Below are 19,860 nucleotides of genomic sequence, written 5' to 3'. Positions count from 1 at the left end.
TTCAACAATGGGCCCTGTGTCCCTCCTCACCACGGATCTGAGCCCTTTTAAATACATGTTCTTTCTAGCCAGGGATTTTTGGAAGCTTACTCTACCTTGGGGTTCTGAGTTATGCCTGTTTCTCTTTTTGTCTTTTTATATATTCCCAAGTAATGGACGCTCAGCTTGAGTTGACAACCTTAGACTAGGAACAGAAACACTGGTTGCCTGAAACCCTGACTCATATGTGGTGCCTTTCTCTTAGCCCACTCCCAACTGTCCGAGACAATCTCCCAAGCCCCCTCTAGATCCTTTCCCCATCTCTGCTCTTCTCCCTTCCTGCCTTACAGGAACCATGGGATGCTGATGACAGTTGGTTTGACAGGCTTAGGAACGGTGCCTGCTCTGTTCTTTTGACCTCAAGGTGCTGACAAGAGTGATTTCTGTCCCAAATTTTGATCTTCCCAACAAGACTTTATCAGCTAACCAAGGCTGTCAGTTAGGACTTTGACCTCTCCTGAGGCAACAGAAGGGTGCTTCCCTGATGGTATCATCAGCATCTTCTCCCTTCTCTGCCCTCTTCCTCCCCACAGGGGCTGTTCTCATTTCTATCCTTTCTGATATAGATGGCAGCATCTGAGGGACATTCAGTTAAAATACAAGATGGAAGGAATAAGAACCATCTATGGATTTTGCTGTTTTTAACACTGTCCTAACTTTACTTTTCTCTGTGACCATCAGTAGTGGAGTGTTTTTTTTTTTTTTTTCCTTCTAATAACTGTATATCAAACCAAGAGGAGCTGGAATAAAGTGGAGGAAAGAAGGCTGATAAAATCCTGCAGCATCTTTTGTGTTTCAACCAGCTGCTTCTGGAAAGTGACCCTTTGGATGCCACTCAGTGATTGGCAACCTACGGCACTCTTATCCAAGTCAGGACACAGTCTTTCAGCTTAGTCGTACCTGAGAGAGAGAGAGAATATGTGTGTATGTGTGTGTGAACGCGTGTGTGCATGCACACATGTGCACGCAGTGACCATATGGTCTAGTTACTTCTACTCTCTTGTCCCTCTTGAGCTGCCCACGGCCCATTTGTTGTTGTTAAGATATTTTTGGTTGGGGCAGGTGGAGAGGGCAGCGGCCCATAGTGCCCCCATCCAGGAGCTGGAAACATACCTGATCACTCATCTGCCAAAACCTTGCCCGCATCCCTGATGCCATGGAGGAGGAAACGGCTTCACCTTTGATCATCCTTCAGCGTCTGCACTTTGAGCACTGACTTCTTGGTGCTGGCTACAGGTCCTCACCAGCCTGACTAAAACCTTAAGTCTTAAATCTTATTATACGGGAGTACCATCTCACCCCACAGATCCCCGGGTAGTAAGAATTGGATGCAAGTTCTCCAGGTGGAGCCAGGGTTGATTATCCAATAGGCGAGGTAAGCACCTTGATTACCAGGTCATCTGTAATGAACAATTTCACATTTTCTCACCACACCAAAGACTCTGCTTCTAGATATGACTGGCATCTGTTTCCCTCTCAACCCCATAACCCCTTCCTACAGAATCAAAGCCTCTTTTCAAACTTAAAATCCCTGACAGGGGCAGATGACCCAGTAAGCGCAGGCTTACTTGTGCCTGCTTACTAATCTTTAGTGAACAACTTCATGTGGGTGTCACCACATCACTACAGATGATCTGGTAAGCACCCAGCCTACCTTGCCTATTGGATAGTCCGGCCCTGAGTGGAGGAAACGTACGTCCCTTCAGAGGCACCTCTAGAGGTGATTCCTTGCAAAGCCCCGCCAGGAGTGGCCAGGCTCCAGGCCAGTGTGGCACTGCAGGAGGGGCAGAACCTCTGGTAGAATCCCCAGTGTCTTCACCCTATGACCGTGGCAGCCCGTGGAGGAGGGGCTTAAGGAATTCTGGCTGGAACCTGGCCTTGGCAGGCAGGAAGGAAGAAGACAGAGTGGCTTTGTCTTGTCTTAACAATATAAACGGTGCAGAGATGAGAAGACCCTGAGTTTGGGACTTTGTTCTTGATGAGCTGAGCCAGAGGCAGGGCTTACGTGCCTGAGTGAACAGGCATGTGTGTGGCAAGAAGCCCCACACATTCCCCTCTTTGAAGGAACTTACCCATATCCCTCGTTTCCGTTTTCCCCTCCCTGACTTAAGTCATAAGCTCAACTTTCTGGCTATATTCTTTTCGTTCCTGAGAAAGCTGTGGTAGCTCTTTTTTTTAAAAAGCTGTTTTAGGGGACTGGGAAAGGGAAACTTTAGAAGTAGAATAATAAAAAACAGACCACTCTTCCATTACAGGCACATAAATAGCTTCATCGTAGCCAGGCTGCACACTCCCTTTGCCATAGCAACCTAAAACGAGTGTTTATAACAGCCTGTCAACCAGACTGGAAAACAGCAGCTGCTGCCGCCCCACCAGCCATATCAGCCCCTCTGGTGCTGGCCGCCTTGGCCCTGGAGCAGGGCAGCTGCTCCCTGGGAGGTGCTGCAGAGGCAGAGGCCCAGCCCTTCTGCTGGGGCCGGGGGTGGCAGGGACGAGGCCGCCTGGGTGCCAGATGTGACGGGGGGCAGTGATACATTGGGAGCCCCTTGTGAATAGTGGGTGGTTTTGTGTCACTTGTTTTCCCCCACCTGGGTCTCGCCGCCCCCCAATTCTTCATCTCCTACTGACGTAGAAAGCAGGAGTGGGACAGGGCTTCCAACCGGTTGTTCTGGTTCAAACCCCTGCTGAGAATTTGCATTTCCACCCTATATATACTGAATCAGAATCTACATTTTAACAAGATCCCCAGGTAATTCTTATGTATAACTCCCTGGGAACTTGTTAGAAATGCAATTGTCAGCAGGGTTGGAAGCCCTGGAGTGGGGAAGGTGCTTAGCTCCACCTGAGCCCGAAAGGGACCTGGGTGGTCCAGTGGACCTCGCAATTAAAAAAAAAAAAAAGCTCATTTAAATTTCTGAGGCTATCTTGGCTTCTGTTACAGCCTGTTGTGTGAGGTCCTCTCAACTCTAAATGGGTCAAACAGAGAGAGGAGTCCTGGGTGCTGCACATGGTTAATGCACTCAGCTGCTAATTGAAAAGTGAAGGTTTGAGTCCATCCAGAGGCACCTTGGAAGAAAGGTCTGGCAATCTACTTCTGAAAGAATCAGCCATTGAAGACCCTATGAAGGATACTTCAACTCCAATGCATGTGTGGTCTGTGCAACTGGCTTTTTTAAAAGGGCAGGGGCTTTCCTGGAAACCCTGGTGACATAGCGGTTAAGAGCTACGGCTGCTAACCAAATCCACCAGGCGCTCCTTGGAAGCTCTACGGGGCGGTTCTACTCTGTCCTGTAGGGTTGCTATGAGTTGGAATTGACTCGACGGCAATGGGTTTTGGTTTTGAGGGCTTTCCTTGGGGAAAACCATGGGTCTCTCTGGAAAAGGAGGTGCCCTGAGCAGCAGGAATGACAGCAGAGGTCAGCATCCTGGATAGGCTAGAAGAGGGAAAGGGAAAAGCCAAAGGAGCTATGTGACAAGACAGTCCTGTGCCTGCCCCTCTCAACCTGGATCATAATTTAGTGTTCAGACTGGGCACTAATTTGAGGCCCCAGAGTGCTCTAACCTGACATTTCTGGGGATTCGTACAAGGTTGTTCAAAATAATTTTTTGTAACCTTTGCAGTGGTCCCCAAAGTGTGGTCTGCAGACCCGCAGCATCTGCATCCACCTTGTTAGGGCACTTGTTAGAAATGCGCATTCCCAGGCTCCATCCCAGACCTCTTGAATCAGAAGCTCTAGGAGTGGGGCCCAGCGATAGGCCTGCAGAAGTTCTCTACCTCATTCTGATGTGTGCTCAGGTTTGAGGACTGCTGCTCTAAAGCTCTCCACAAGTGTGAGGGAGCATTTTTCAAGTTGCCACGGAGGTGACTTGAACTCATGGCAACCCCCTGTGTATCAGAGTAAAACTGTAGTCCATACAGGTTTTAGTGGCTGATTTCTTGGAAATAGATCTCCAGGCTTTTCTTCTGAGGCACCTCTGGGTGGACTCGAACTGCCAACCTTTTGGTTAGCAGCTGAGCCACGTTAAGCACCATCCAGGGACTCCAAGGGAGCATTACTTGGAGCTTTGTAAAGCCCTGGGCTGTGCCTGTGCAGTATGTAAATGAGAGTGACTAAAGCATGGGGCGATAAGGTGGCAGGGGCAATAAGGTGGCAGGTTGCTTAGGAGCGCTGCCAGCTCTCTTTCTTGATAAATGCCATCTTAGTGCGGAGCCCTGGCTCGTTTGCCTGTGGCTTCCAGGAAGCAGCTGGGCTGAGAGAAAGACAGGAATAGGCAAAGCAGGGAGCCGACTCCCTGTACTCTGTACAGGTGAGATGTCATGGAGGAGGGGCAGGTAATGGAGTGTTGGTCAGGTGTGGTAACAAGTGGGGGATACACTGACTAGTGTCTAGGTCACACAGAAATGTTATTTTGCTTTCTGTCCTGCTGGGCCCTGGGGACTGAGCCCTGCCTACGGCACACCCTTTTGGTGGGTGAGATATGGCCTCAGTCTCATGCCAGGCAGCTTTCCCCTCACCACCGAGGGCTCTACCAGAACCTGAGGCCTGGGAGCAACCATGCCCTGACCCCAGTGGCCAAGGGAGCTCAGCCCTTCGCTCCCTCTCCACCTGCATGCCATGATTCTGCTGAAACTGGCTTCTAAAAATAACCCATGAGCCAATCCCACTGCTAAAAAGCCCCTTTGTGGCCTTGGAACCAAAATGTAGAAGAAGGACAGCAGTCCCAAGACAGGCAGTGTATGTTGTCCGTGACACTAAATACTTGAACGTTACTGCCCAAGGCCTGCGTCCTGTCTTCTGGCCTAGTGGCTTCCTGTCCCAGCTCCGAGGAGCAGCGCCCCACTTAGGGTAAGAAGCAGTTACCTCTGCTAACGCACATCTTGATTGTTTCCCACAACAGGGTAAGAGGTCAGGGGAGGCTGCCTGCGCCCCTTTCATTAACAGCAGACCTTCTAGGAGGCCCTGCTGCTCCCACCTGAAATCAGCTCCTGCCCTCCTTAATCAACAGAAGGAAATGGGCAGCGTTGCTATTTCATCCTCTACATTTTTTCAGCTCCAGCTTGCTGTGAATCTCCACCCCTGAGTCACAGGAGGTCCCCGAGGTGACCCAGGCCAGTATGACTCAGATTATTTGGAACACAGTGCTTTCCCCATGGCTCTGGGCCCAAGGGACTGCCCTTTTTTGACTCGATAATATTGATGCTACTTTACAGTGGAGCCAGGAGAGTGACCTTGCCCCCTCTCAGGCATATTCCTGCTTCCTCCAACCTGCTCAGTTCCCCTACCTGTGCTGTGAAGCTTCCTGTCCTTATCGGGGTGGCTCCTGGGGTCTCTGACATGGGCTGGATCTCAAAAGGCCACATGATCAGAAGCAGGCTGTCAACCTCGAGTCAATTCTTAGAATCACCATTCGGAGAAAGCTTGTGCTGTACATGGGCCCTACCTCCTCCCTGCCCCTGAAGGCATCTGGCCAAAACTGATAAGTTTTACCATCATCATCATAACATATCCTGTTCAATACAGCCACTCCAGGACTGAGAGGATTCCGTGTGACGGTGATGGTGGGCTTTATTTCTATTTTGTTGGACCTCAGGTACAGAAGGTGGAATCAATGATACTATGGATTCATGGTCCATCGTTATCATTGGTCCATGCAAGGCCGTGCCTTTGTTCTGTCTTCCCCCATATCCCACTGCTATTCCCTTCCCTGCCTGTGGGCAGCATTCTGATTTGCTAATATGCATCTCTTTGTTGACATATGTCCCTTAAAGTGTATGTTATTGCTTTGGATGCCTGTGTTTTTCATTTATGTAAAAGCTGTTAAGTCATTTTTTTTAGGCACTGTGTTTTTGAGATAACTGATATTGTCACGTGTCTGATCTGTTTTCCTAACTATTGCGTAAGGTTCCATGGTATCTAGCTAGTGTAGTTTGCCTGTCCATCCATGGGAGACTAGGTCCCATGCTGCCGCCAGCTTCCTATCACACAAATAATGCTCTAGTGAACATCCTTGTAGATGCACCCTTCTGGACCTGTGTGAAAATCCCTTTGGGAGATGAATAAGTACAATGACTGAGGAGCAGGATGACTAAGTTTGAGGGGGTGCGTACACTTAATTTGACCAAGGAGTACCAGGTGGCTTTCCAGTGAAGCGATGGTTCTGGGGACCACCCAGTTGCCATGGAGTTGATTCTGACTCATGGCAACTCCATGTATGTCAGAGTAGAGCTGAGCTCCATAAGGTTTTCAATGACAAATTTTTTGAAAGTAGATTGTCAGGTCTTTCTTCCAAGGCACCTCTGGGTGGCCTTGAACCTCCGACCTTTCAATTAGCATCTAAGGATGTTAACCTTTTGTACCACCTGTGAACTCTTGGCTTTAAGGAGGAGAGATGAATTCTGGGTCCCTGAGGCCCAGGAGTTAAGCTGCAGATAGATGCTTTGATTTTACATTGTATTTCTGCTGCTAAATTGAAGAAGGCACTCTCAAAGTGACAGATTTGGCAAGGGGGAGAGTAAGCGAGGGAGCCTCAATGCATACTGTCTCCTAGCCAGGAAGTGGGGTTCTCTCTTTGGGAAGGGTGTGCCACCAGAACCCAAGTTCTAGGCCTGACTGAGAATATCCATCAGGTTCCAGGACGGCAGACCCCAGGTTGCCATCCTGTGGTCCACGCAGAGGCCTGGCTCTGGTGCCCCAGCCCCTACTTGGCTTCCTGGCATGGGCTGTCAGGTGATGACAGGTGGTGCCATCACTGCTTGAACTAGTCAGTGAATCTCCCTCTGACCTTCTTCCCACATGCCTCCAAAAGGGCTTCAGCGGAGTGAGGGAGGGTCTGTGCTCAGGTCTGCTTCTGCAAACCAGCAGGGCAGGCATGGGGAGGGCAGGGAGAACCTGGGGCCTCAGTGAGGGTGGCTGCTGGGCCTGAAAGATGGGAGCTGGCGAGGGTGGGCTAGAATCTGGGTCTTGGAAACCATGCACAGCTAAGCCCTCGACTACTAACTGAAAGGTTGGTGGCTCAAACCAGAGATAGCTCGGAAGAAGCACCGGAAAAGTCACAGCCATTGAAAATCCCTCAGAACACAGTCCTACTCTGACACACATGGGACCACCATGAATCAGAATCCACTTGAGGGCAACATTTTTTTTTTTTTTTCTTTTAATGAGAAGAGGTACAGAGCAACCTCTGTGTAGGTCTCTTCCAAGAGAAGGCTAGCTCAGGAGGTTTCAGGCTAGGCAGCCTTCTACCTCAGGTCCTTGCCAGCTTTCTTGGCAGGGATGGCCCTTTTAGAAACATGGGAGTGCCTGAGAGAAGGGGTGAAGCTCATGAAACTCAGGTGATGGCACAGGAAATACCCCTGCTGGAGAAGGGAGAGAGAGAGCCTAGATTAGGATTTCTCTGTGCCTCTCCCAAATCACCATGGGTACAAGGCCAAGGGTGTGAGATGAGAGAGTAGAGGAAGCCCTCGTCTCCATTCCCAAGATCTCCAGGTGGGAGCTGGCTATGCGTGAAATCATACCAGCCTAGAGCCAAGCACATTCTGACTCTGTGTGTGTGTGTTGGGGGTAGGGGGTGTGTGTGTGTCTGTGTCTGTGTGTGTGTGTGTGTGTACGTGTGTGGTGGCCATGGGGAGGCACGTGGGGGGAGTCTGCCCCCTAATAAGCTGTGGGTCTATCCCTACACCTACCCAGAAGGTACAAAAGCAGTAGAGAGGTGTTCCTCTGACCTGTTTCAGAGCCATTTAGGGCTCATGGGCAAGGCACAGATAGGTGTACGTGGGCCTTCTCAGCATGCTTTAGGAAGTAAATCCCTGGTTTCGTCTCCGTTTTCTTGCAGGATTGTCCCTGTACTTGAGATTTCAGTTTGGATTCAGATGGGGGCATACATTCTGAATCTGTTTCCCTAGCTGTAAAATGGGATATTCTTTTCTAGGGTTGTTGGTGAGGATACAGTGAGGCAATATATGTAATGATGATAGTAGCTATTGTATATGAATGCACCATGGGGGCAGTTGTAGAATTCTCACTTGCCTTTCGAGACCTGATTCCCAGGTTGTGCACCTCACGTAGAGTTACCATCTGTCTGTCAGTGGAGGGTTGTGTGTCACTATGATGCTGAACAGGTTTCAGCAGAACTTCCAGGCTAAGATAGACAAGAAGAAAGGCTTGGTGATGTACTTCTGAAAATCAGCCAGTGAAAACTCTGTGGATAATAACAGTCCAGTCCACAACCAATGGTGGTATTGGCACAGAGCTAGGCAGCTTTTCATTCCATCATGCATGGGGCCTCCATGAGTCAGGGGCCCACCTGATGACAACTAAAAACAACCATATATGGACCAACCACAACATGTCACCACTATGATAGGCACTATATAGATCAAGGCACTTAAAATGCCTGGTATAACACCTGGTACATTGTAAGTGCTCAACAAATATTAATTCCCCTCGTCCCCCTTCATTCCCACCCTGCCTTCCTACTCCTGAAAATAGGGAGAAGTAGAGCCTCACTTGGGATGAGGGAGCATCTGGGTCAGAGAAAAAAGAACAGGTTTTGTGAAGGGCCCGTGGAGCAGATTTCATATTTAGATTTGGCACATTCTAAGAGGAAGACCCTCAATAAGATGGTTTGACACAGTGGCTGCAACAATGGGCTCAAACACAGCAACTATTGTGAAGATGGCGCAGGGCTGGGCAGTGTTTTGTTCTGTTGTACATGGGGTTGCAATGAGTCGGAACCGACTCCATGGCACCTAACAAGGTGGGACCAGCCAGCTTCCCCTCCTCCAAAGTCTTTCCTTCTTAAACCCCCCACGTCTTACGTGGCAGTGATTCTGGCACTCCAGGTAAACATATCTCTGAGAGCTACCAACTTGCTCCTAAGCAGGGGTTCTCAGCCCTGGAAGGAGGGCAGGGTGGGGCAGGGAGCCAGAGTCAGCTCTACCTAGCAGCCCCTGCCTGGGGTGGGAGGCCAGAGTTGAAAGTCAGCCGTTTATTTGTCCAGGCAGGTTTGTCTGCAGTGCTCAACCAGCCTGAAGCCCTCGCCCCTTGGTCCCTCCTGTTTCCTTTCTCGCACTTCTGTCCACACTTCATTTCCCTTGCATTGAGCCAGATTCAACGGGAACTTGTGGCAGGAGACAGGGCGGGGGGCGGTTTCTTTCATATCAGCAAGCATACTCCATATCCTACACAGCGAGTTACCCTTTTCCCATGGTCTGGGAATGTGCTCCAGGGAGAGCTTCAAAGAGTAAGGGACTCCTTAGATGGACAAAAGAGGAGGAAACAGAGTCTTGGGCTATTGCTTATGTTTTTGCGGCTGAGAGCATGAAGTTCTTGTCTCTGGCAGTACCTCGTTTCTTGCTAAAGAGCCTAGCTGCAGGTTGGGCTATCAGGAAGTGTGGGGTAAGTTCTTCTCCGGTATGAGACTGAGGTGTGTATGGGGCTCTTCCACCGTCATTGCCTGGGATATGATGTCGTTAATTCTGAAAGAAAGTAAGGGCAAGAGCAAGCATTCCCTCGAAACGCAAATGAGTATTCTCCATACCCTAGGGAGGCCTGCGTTCTAAAGGGCTTCTTTGTCAGAGAACGAGAAGACACAGACTCAGGAAAGGAGTGAGGTGTAACAAAAGGAGCACCCCCACTCCTTAAATCCCTGGATCTCAGCATCTTCATATGTGAGGCGGGAGGTCACAGCTGTCCTATTTAGAATTAATATGAAAATTCTTTCACGTGTCAGCTACAAGTTACAGAACAGGACGGAGACGGTGAAAACTACTTAACGAGAGTGTCAAGTAATATGTCTTGCCTCAGGAGGAAAGAAGGAAGGAGAGAGTTGGCTCTTCCATCCTATCATCCCTCAGGCTGGCAAAATGCTAGAAATGGGGAGCGAGAGGATACCTTACCCAGAATGCCCCAAGTGGAATGACTAATCCTGACCTGACAGGAGGCGGAACCTCCCAGGAGTCTGAGAATTGCGTCTGAGGCTGAGGTGGCCTGAGCACTTACATATCATTCCTTGGCAGTTGCCTAATAAGGTTAGGGGCCAAGCAAGCTCAGCAGCTGCAGAGAGCTCATATTCCAGAGAGCTCAGGGCTAAGGAAGAAGCATGGGCTCTGCGTACTCATTCTCACTACAGAAGACCGTTTATAGCCATCCCGCCTTGAACCCAGGGCCCAGCTAGGTTCTGCCCTCTTACCTTTGTGCCAGCAGTTTGTGCTTGACCTAACGTGTATGAGTCTCTGGAGCAACCTGAAGCAGGACAACTTTTCCACTCTTTTCCATATGTGCCATGTGTTCTAATCTCTCTTTTATTAACAGCTTCACTGAGATATAATTCACAATTCAAGGTGTACAGTTCAGTGTTTTTTAGTGTATTCACAGACCTGGGCAACCATCACCAAAGTTAATTTTAGAACATTTTTCATCACCTTAAAAAGAAACCTCGACCCCTTTAGCTCTCACTACCCTAGCCCTCACCTCCCCTCAGCCCTGAGAAACTACCAATCTGCTTTCCATCTCTATATATTCATCTATTCTGGACATGTCATACAAATGGAATGATACACTCTATGGTCTTTGTGACTGGCGTCTTTCACTTCACATGATGTTTTCCCTGTGTTCTAATCTTACATGACCTTTCTCATCTGAAGCCTACATGAGTGGAAGAGCCTCTTCTCTTTGGTTTCCTGAGGAGAAGGTCAAAGTAAGGAATTCTCAGATTGACCCTCTTCCTAGGAAAGTTGTTCCCTAGAGACCCAAGACCATACATGCTAGTACTTACTGCTAATTGTTACAATCTATCCAGTGGTTATTACTAAGGACGCTGTCTTGGAATTTTCTGTTCTTTGTTGGTTGCGGGGGGTCCCCTGGCAGGGAAAGATGGGGAGCACATGGAGCAGGTGGCCCTTCTTCGTGAACGGCTAGATAACAAAGTCGTTAAGATCACATTAAGCTTTCTCCCATCACTTGAGTGTCCTGGATTAGACATTGGCAACTTTCATCTCAGATTTCAAAGCACCATTCCCTTACCATATTCTTAGGATGGTATGAAAAGGTAGGGCCTATTCATCCCCCAACAATGGGCTCAAGCATAACAACGATTGTGAGGATGGTGCAGGACTGGGCAGTGTTTCGTTCTGTTGTATACAGTGTCAGTAGGAGTTGGAACCGACTCGACTGTACCTAACAACAACACAACATTCTTCCCCCAATTGAAAGTGGGAGGAACTGAGCCCTAAGAAGGCTAAGTGACTTGCCTAAAGGGTGCCTGGGAAGATAATAAATCTACTTCTGAATCTGCCACTGGTTATTCAACAAAAAAATACTAACTAATAGTGGTGGAATAATTTGGGTAGAGATAACAAGAATGATGACACAATGTAAAGAATATCAATGAACCATACATGGAGAAATTGTTGAACGGGTTATTCTGCTGTGTAAATTTTCACCAAAAATAAGATAAATGTTTTAAAAAATGAATGATGCGCACACAAATGAATGTAAAAATATATATTACATTTAATGTGCAGGTCCTCTGCTAGGCACTGGGGGTAAAGCAGTGAACAAAACAGCTAAAAAGCCCTGCCTTGTGGAGTGAACAGTATAGTGGGTGGAGACAGAAAAGTAAAATCTCCTGATTCCCACTTGAGTACTCCATCAGCACCAGTCCCGACCTCCTCTTGAAAGGCTAAGGAGCTCTACTTGCTGGTCAGTGTGGGCTTCTTGCTGCTTTCGCCCCTCCCTCCTTCCAGGCTTGGAGGAGAAACGGAACCAGGGAACTGGAGAGAAAATCCTGTGATGCTGCCTGTTCCTCCGGCAGCCTGCCTGAAGGAAATGTGACACACTGCCTCAGGCTCTGTTCAGACCTCCTAGTTCCCCAGGATTCCCTGATGACTCCGAGAAAGGAAGTATGGTGTTGAAAAGAAAGAGAGGGAGGGAGGGAGGGAGAGAAAGGAAGGAAGAAAGAGAAATATCCTGCTTGTGTAACCTTTGTAATAAGTTGTATTTTTTTTTTTATGGTGGGAGGGAGGCAGGGGCACACGGGGAAAGGGGGAGGTGACCTCCCTCCCAATGGGACAGGTTTGAATGGAATCAGCAGGGACTTCAGCCACATGTGATTTTGAGAAAAGTAATTCACGAAGGAGTCAAGTCCTTATCTGATTATTCACCTTTTAGAAGTGAGGGTGCCATCTGTTTATTAGAGGCTGGCCCGGGTTCCTTGCCACCCCCTGGTACCTGAACTCAAGTCAGTGGGGACTTCTTGGGCTCCCCATGATCCCGTGCTGCCTGCAGGAAGAGCCCCTTCACGTTTAAATGGCTGCTTTGTGGCAGTGGCTCCCACTCGGAAGCTGAGAGCCAGGTTCAGGATAAGCCTTTTTCCCACCGTGAGCCTCCCACATCCTTACCTAGACACAGGGCAGCACCCTTAGTCAGCATGTGTGAGTGGTAACAACACCTGCCTCTAAGGGGAGAAATGCTGGCCTCTCAGATGCATTTGTTGAGATGGCCTGTGACCCTCTGGTGCTCATTCACACACAGGCTGACTTGTCCCCTTGTCTACCTCCCTGGGCCCTTGGCTGTCTCAGAATGACTGGATAGCTGTCTCATCCCTGCCTCCCCAGAGAAACGTTAATGCTTAGAGGCTTCAAACTCACTATCTTTCCTCCTCAGAGGTCTTTCTGTGTCCTTTATAAAAAAAGGTCCCACCCTATATCTCCATCTGCCAGAGCATTTTACTCTCCCCACCGCACCCCCCCCCCAACCTTCAAAAGCCTTTTGGAGAGGGCCGGGGCTTAGCCCCAAGACCCGAACTTAGTGCCTGACCCATGACAGCAGCTGAACTTAGTGCCTGACCCGTGACAGCAGCTGAACTTAGTGCCTGACCCGTGACAGCAGCCGAACTTAGTGCCTGACCCATCGACAGCACCCGCAGCAGGCTGCAGAACTGCCATACAGCTGGGATTTTCACATCTTCTGTCAGGTTATCCTCCTGTTTGTAAATGTATGTGTTGGGAGTGGGGAAGGGTGTCAGGAGTGAGGGAGGCTGGCACACCGACAGGCCACCCTCCAACTCTCTCGGGTCTAGGTTCCTTTTCTGATCTCCTCTCGCCTCTTGGAAGTAAGGTCAGGCTATAGGGCCCTGTATCGCTTGCCAGCAGGCCTCTCAAATAGAGCTTTCCAAGTTTGTGGGATTTGCACTGTTTGGTTTGGGAGAGGTGAGACATGAAGACTGGGATGTATCTAGAATTACATCTCTGCAGTGGCATTTACAGGCTGCTGGGGCCTCCCAGGAGGAAAGGCCTCTCCTGAGCCGGGTCACTCAGCTCAGGCCTCAGCTCCTAGTTCAGATCAGGCATCAACCGTCATTTAAACACTTGTGCTAGGATGGGTACCTCTTGTCCTTGCAGATGCTGGGTCCCCATGCTTGCTCTAATTGTTTCTTTTTGTCTATATTTGAATCTTTTTCCAGAGAGCCAGTTGTCATCGGTATCCAGGGAGCCCTCCTCTTCCTCCTCCTTCTCCTGCCGCCTCGCTACCACCACAGTTGCTGGTTGTTGCTAAGATTGCCTCCATAGTAACATGCACATCCTGTTTATACCTCCATGTGGCCAAAGCAGTCTGAGCTAGGAACCTACCTACCCTGGACAACCACTTCCATCACCACCTGGGGACGCCAATCATTGTGACACGTGGTCCGGCTTCCACTCCCTTCCCCCATTCTCTTCCTCCTCTCTCTGCCAGGCTTCACACACAAGGAAGAATCTGGGCTTGGAGCTGCTACTGTGAAGTTTATTGCACAAGATATAGCCGGTCTGATTCCTAACTAGGCCCCCAGAGAAGCAAAAAGTAGGGATAAGTGGGGGCAGGAAGGCAAGAGACCCTGATCAGAGGAAGGGAAACTCCACATCTTCTCTGGTTGAGAGGCTTGGTAACAGCAGGCAAAATGACGAACCCATCAGAACATGCCTTGGCGGCCAACTCGATGGTTGACAGCCGTGAAGGGGACTTTGGCTGCTCGGTGATGGACCTGAGGAAGCTCATGGAGCTGCGTTCGACCGATGCAATGAACCAGATTCATGACCACTATGGAGATGTACAGAATATCTGCACTAGACTGAAAACCTCCCCCGTGGAAGGTAAAGACCACATCATGGGTAGGGGATTAGGGGAAGGTAGCTAGTGCTTCAGAATGTTGTTTTTCCAGATTCTAGAGAAGGCACATTTCTGGAGACCCCATTGGAATGTCTGTGTCTGGTGGGAGAAGTATAGCAGCTGGTATTCTCTGGATATCATTCTTTCCTTCTTCTTCTGTCCCAGTGCAAAGAAATAGGGTATTCTCTCCTTTCACAAAGGTTTATGGTAGAGATGCTTTTATCGATAGATAATCATCAAATCCCTTACTCTGTTTCAGTCTTTGATTACAAAAGAGTTTTAGATGCAGTGAAACCTGTGTGAACTGAAACTCAACAGGACTGCCTTTTTTTTCTGGGTCTCACAAGTTTTTTTGCATTTTACAGGGTGTAGTCTTACTACTTTCAAATCGCTTGTTTTAGTGGAAAATATTTTAGTTTTCCTTCTCTGACAGTCTTCCACCTTACACAGGTTTTGGCTTTCACGGGTTTTACTGTATAATTCTTCCCCACACTGATTTTACAGTATAATGAGGGGAGGGATGGGCACAAAAATAAATAAGCCTATTTGCCCAATTTAGAACTTCCCTACTGTATACACTTAAAAATGGAATGGTAAATCATTAGGTATATAGTTGTACCCTTTATATCTTTGGGTCATTCCCTCTGATTTCTATCAGAGGATTATTGATGCCCTTTTCAACCCTGACTGATCCAGTTTTCATATAGTTCTTCTTAACCTATTCTCAAAGAAAAAGAAAAATCCAGCTTGATGCTTACCTGGCTCAGCCCAGTTGCCTAGTGGCTATGGTAATATGAAAGTTTGCTTCATTGAAGTGGGGCGAGAGCACAAGGAGCCCTGCTTTCTTACTTGTGCTTGGTTTCAGCATCTCTGTTACAGGTTCTTGCTTGACCCTACAGGTCAGGCAGCAGCATGAGATGGAGCAAAGATCTTGTCCTTCTGAGGCCCTCAGCCTCCTGAGATATTGTTTCTGAGCCTTCCTCAGAGGCGACATCATGTTTCTTCCCAATTCTAACAAGAGGCGTTGAGCCCTCGCTGATGCTGTACTACAAGTCAGGGAATTGGAGTCCAGACTCTTTAGGATAAAAAAGAGAAAAAGAGAGAGAGCGAGCTTTTTACATAGATATACATATCCAATGTCATTTTTTTCTTGGCAACCTAAGGGAGCTGCCCTACTTGGTCTCTTTACCTCTAGAGTTCAGTTTCCTATCTCATAGGCTTTGAGTTCAAATACTGGCTCTACCAGTTACTAGCTGAAAAATACTGAACAGTTACTAGTCAACCTTCCCGAGCCTGTGTCTTCTTTGAAAATCATGTTGACAATACTTAGCCCATAGAGTTACTGCGATTAAATAACACAGTGTGTGTACAGTGCCCAAACACATAATAGGTATGTAATAAATTGATTGCCTTAGGTTAAAACGGAGCCCATGTGTCTGAAGACATTTGCCAGAATATGAGTGGCTACGGGGCGCAGTGTATTGTTCTGTCTGGAAAGGTTACTGCATGTGTAACTGCAGCCACTGTCCCTTCCCGCACTCACCTCTTGACCTCAAAAAGAGACCTGGTTAAGATGACAAGGCTTAGTTGCTTTCATGTTGCTTACAGGTGGCTCAGTCTTTGCCTTCTGACTAGTATATAATGGCTGCCCTTTGAGCACTACCTACTTCTCACCAGCTAGATTTCTTTATCCTGCCACTTTTAGAGCAATATGGCCCTTAAAGAAAGACTAGTCCTGTTATGGAGTTCCTGGGTTAAGCTCTTTGCTACTAACCAAAAGGCTGGCAGTTGGAATTCATGCAGGAAGTCCTGGCGCTCTCCTCCTGAAAGGTCACAGCCACTGAAAACCCTGTGGAGTGCAGTTCAGCTCCGAAACACATGGAGTTGCCACGAGTTGGAATCAGCTCAACAGCATCTGGCTTTACTGTAAACCCTGGTGGCCTAGTGGTCAAGTGCTATGGCTGCTAACCAAAAGGTCAGCAGTTTGAATTCACCAGGAGCCCCTTGGAAACTCTGTGGGGCAGTTCTACTCTGTCCTCTAGGGTTGCTATGAGTTGAAATAGACTCAACAGCAAAGGGTTTGTTAGGTTTTTACTGAGATAGTGCAGTACTTTAGAAGCACCTATCAGAATTTAAGCAGACTCTTTCACTTCCCTTTCCTATGCTGGTCTTGATCTCTTTGGTCAGTTGTTTCTCTCACAAAATAAAGTTCAGGAGTTCAGATAAGCTGGAAGCTTGGGAACTCCTAATGGCAGATTCCCCTTCCCTTTTTCCAAATCCTTTCCAGTAGCTGCTACTATTTATTTCTGATTCCCAGAGAGCTGCCATTCCCAAAAGCCAGTATATATTCTACTTTTCCCTTAATATTAGATACCAAATGTTATGGACCTAGTTAATGTCCCTAGATTCTTTCGAAGCCCTGGTTTCAGACCTATCGTTGAAAGCCAATCCTTCTAATGACAGGTGTCTCTGTTGCTGTAGACCTTGGCCATGACTATATCCCAGTATTCCTATCCCAGGCACAGTTGTCCACTGTCCTTCTCCTGCTTGCTTAGATTACAAATATGTATCATGATTTGTTTTTAATGTAAGACTTACCATAGGGCTGGTCCTGGAACTGGGGAGATTGGGTGTCAGAAAACAAATGTTCCATTAGTAATTCTTAACCCCCAATGACAACAATGACCTTGTGGGTGAGGAGAATACACAGGTAGGTAAAGGAGACTCCGACACAGGAGTCTCTATCCAGACAAGGGCAATGCTGAGCTGTGTAGCTGAACAGGCACAGAAAAGAGCATCAGTATCCAGGTGCCCCAGTGAGCTGTTGCTATAAAAAGCCAGTCTGTTCACAGAAGACCATACTGAGGTGCCTGACAGCCTAGCATAGTTTTGTCACCTGTGGGAAGCCTCTGCAGTCTAATAAGAATAGAAGAAATATACCTGCTGCCTTGAGTTCTGCTGGTAGGAAACCAAGGTGAATTTGGGGGAGACTAGAGAGATTGGCTCCTAGAGTATGTAAATTTACATCTTCCTGTTTCAGATTGAATTCCCAGAGTAGAACCTTTCCGCTTTATTTTCTGTTGATTGTTGAGAATCTCTGGCATAGATTGGCAGGATTTTTCTTTTTTAACCGTAGCTGCAGCTCAGGGGCCTTGCATGACTTGGGGTTTATAATGTTTCTAACACTGCCGTAGTTTTGTCATTCTAGATTTACACCATTCCAAAGGCAAGCAGGACTTAATTTTAATATAGTCTCTCTCTCTCTGCCAAAAAGGTTAAATAAGCTGCCTAAGATCTTACCTTAGACGCAGTGGTTAAGAGCTACAGCTGCTAACTGGAAGGTCAGCAGTATGAATCCACCAGCCACTCCCTGGAAACCCTGTGGGCCAGTTCTGTTCTGTCCTATAGGGTCACTGTGAGTCAGAATCCACTCGTAGCCAATGGGTTTTTGTTTGTTTGTTTTTTAGGGGGGGAGGTGTAAGGTCTTACCACCAGGTAGAATATGATAGAATATTTTATGTTTTCTGGCTCACAGTCCATCGGTGTTCTGCCTCTTAGGTTAGAGCAGCAACACAATCTGAGAAGCACAGATAGTTTAAAATCTCATTTTCCATTTGGAGTACCTGACAAAACATCTGATTGTGACTCAAGGCTAATGTTAACATTGGCTTGTAGTCCTTGAATATACATTGGTTAGTTGGAGTAAGAGGAGTTCCCCCAGTGGCTAAGAGTTGTTTAGAAACAAGAAGGCTTAGAAGTGCTCGGTTACCTCAGCACTCAGCAACAATCAGAAACAAGGCTGAGAGTGTAAGCAAAAAATCGAAGGAAAGGCAGGGAAACCAGAAGTTGTGTGTAGGGCTGTTGTGGGGGGAGACTTGAGAGAGGGCACATATTTACATCAAACTGAATAAAGATTTTAGCCTTCATGGTTGTATATAAACAAAAGCAAAGAGGCAAAGGCGAAGCACCAACTCCTGAGCAAACTGCGTTGCTTTGGGCGCTCCTCAGTAAGAAAAAATCTGAATATCTTGCACCAATGGAATCCTTTTAGTTTGCTTACTTCTTTTACCCAACTTCTTTTTCCCCGTTTTATCGTCTCTTCTTCTCTCCTCACCATACCCCCAATCCAACCACACACTCTGTCCCCAAAGGGCACAGATGATATGGGCTAGAAGCTAATCTTCTAAGAGGGGTTTCCCACACTATCTCATGGCCTCAGTGAGCAGGGGAAACCTTTGGTGAATCTAGAATGAGAATGACTTTTTGCTTAAAAGGAAGAAAAGAGAAGAGGTATTTTCCTTAGTCTCAGTATCACTTTCTGTGTAGAAATAAGGGATGATACTAGATGAACTTTGATCTAGATAGAAGGTTGTACGTATTTTTCTTTCACCACCCAACTTTTCCGTGTTGGTCCTCAGTGATTTCTATGCCTTTTTAGAAAGAAGAATAATATTTTCTGAGGGAAAGCTAGGTCAGCACTTTGGCGAAAGGTCTGCGCCCAGATCAGAAGGGAAGCCATGAATAAATGGTAAATATGAGCTGTGAGGTTTCTTTCAGAATTTCTGTTGAATTTAGATCCGGAATAATGTTGGCAGGATTTTCTATTTCATAGCCCCTCTGTGCCCTTTTAGGATCCCTGCGTGGCACAAGAGATTTGCTCTCAGCTACTCACCTAAAGGCTGATGGTTCAAACCCACCCAGCAGCACTACGGAAGAAAGGCCTAGCAATCTGCTTGTAAAAGGCCAAGCAATCTGCCAAGAAAACCGTCTTGGGCAGTTCAACTCTGTATGCATGGGGTTGCCATGAGTCTGAATCAACTCAATGGCAGCGGGTTTGGTTTTTTGTTTTTTCTGTGCCGCTCTACTTTTTTCTCCTCTGCAGAGTTGAGGGTGTGACAGTGGAATAGAGAGGGCTTCCGATTCCTTTTCAACAACATTGAACAAATGTTTAATGTCTACTAGGTGCTTGGAAGACACAGCAGTGAACATGGCAGCACAGCCTCTCCTTCCGTAGCGCCTATAGGCTAACAGAGGATGTGCACAAATTAAGGCAATTTCAGAAACATTGCAGTAGTGCTGACAGGGAGAGCAGGGGGTTATGGGAGTTCCCAATATGGAGACCTGAACTGAAGAGATTGCAGGGAAGGGAAGGGGTCTCCGAAATTGGAGATGGGACTCGTGTATCATCTGATTAGCTATGGAAGCTCTGGCACGGCCACGCTCTATGTTATTGCTACATTTACTGAATGTTCCTGGCATGAGATCCAAGCTTCTTTGCCTTCCGTACTTGCTGAGTAGCAACTTGGGTCTGGGGAACTGAGATTCTGTGGAGAGCAAATGGCAAAAAGAGGTGAAATAATCTGTTTTAAGATCATCAACCCAAATTACAATTTCGCTTCATTAGCTTCGGGATCTAGGTTAACACTTCCTGTCACCATAACACCTCTGGAGTTCATCTGTGTTCCTATTACCATATCTTGTGAGGTCAGTGGTAGGCTCTACCAACAATTGTTCATTTTGCCGCAAGCTGGCACGTACTGGGTTTGGACTCTCCCTCAGTGTGGCAGATGGAAATTTCTAGTACCATCATCTATATCCCCAGTAAGTGTCCACCTACAACACTACCAGCATTTATTATAGTACAGTACTACTACTATACTGTACTAATATTTAT

The 19,860-nt window shown here is 47.6% G+C and overlaps 1 protein-coding gene across 4 annotated transcripts in view; it reads left to right on the top strand.

Moving 5' to 3' along the window:
• The window catches only part of ATP2B4 (ATPase plasma membrane Ca2+ transporting 4), a 117,560-nt gene that overhangs the window by 43,937 nt on the left and 53,763 nt on the right, over positions 1–19,860 (top strand). For all 4 annotated transcript variants that reach the window (XM_064273365.1, XM_064273364.1, XM_010590229.3 and 1 more), the window contains exon 2: positions 13,504–14,170. In XM_064273365.1, the coding sequence (XP_064129435.1) occupies positions 13,978–14,170 (193 nt within the window). In that variant the 5' untranslated portion in view covers positions 13,504–13,977. The remainder of the gene's footprint in view (positions 1–13,503; positions 14,171–19,860) is intronic.

Source organism: Loxodonta africana, chromosome 20, assembly GCF_030014295.1.
Source record: "Loxodonta africana isolate mLoxAfr1 chromosome 20, mLoxAfr1.hap2, whole genome shotgun sequence".
Taxonomy (NCBI): Eukaryota; Metazoa; Chordata; class Mammalia; order Proboscidea; family Elephantidae; genus Loxodonta; species Loxodonta africana.
This window is presented reverse-complemented; position numbering and strand designations above follow the sequence as displayed.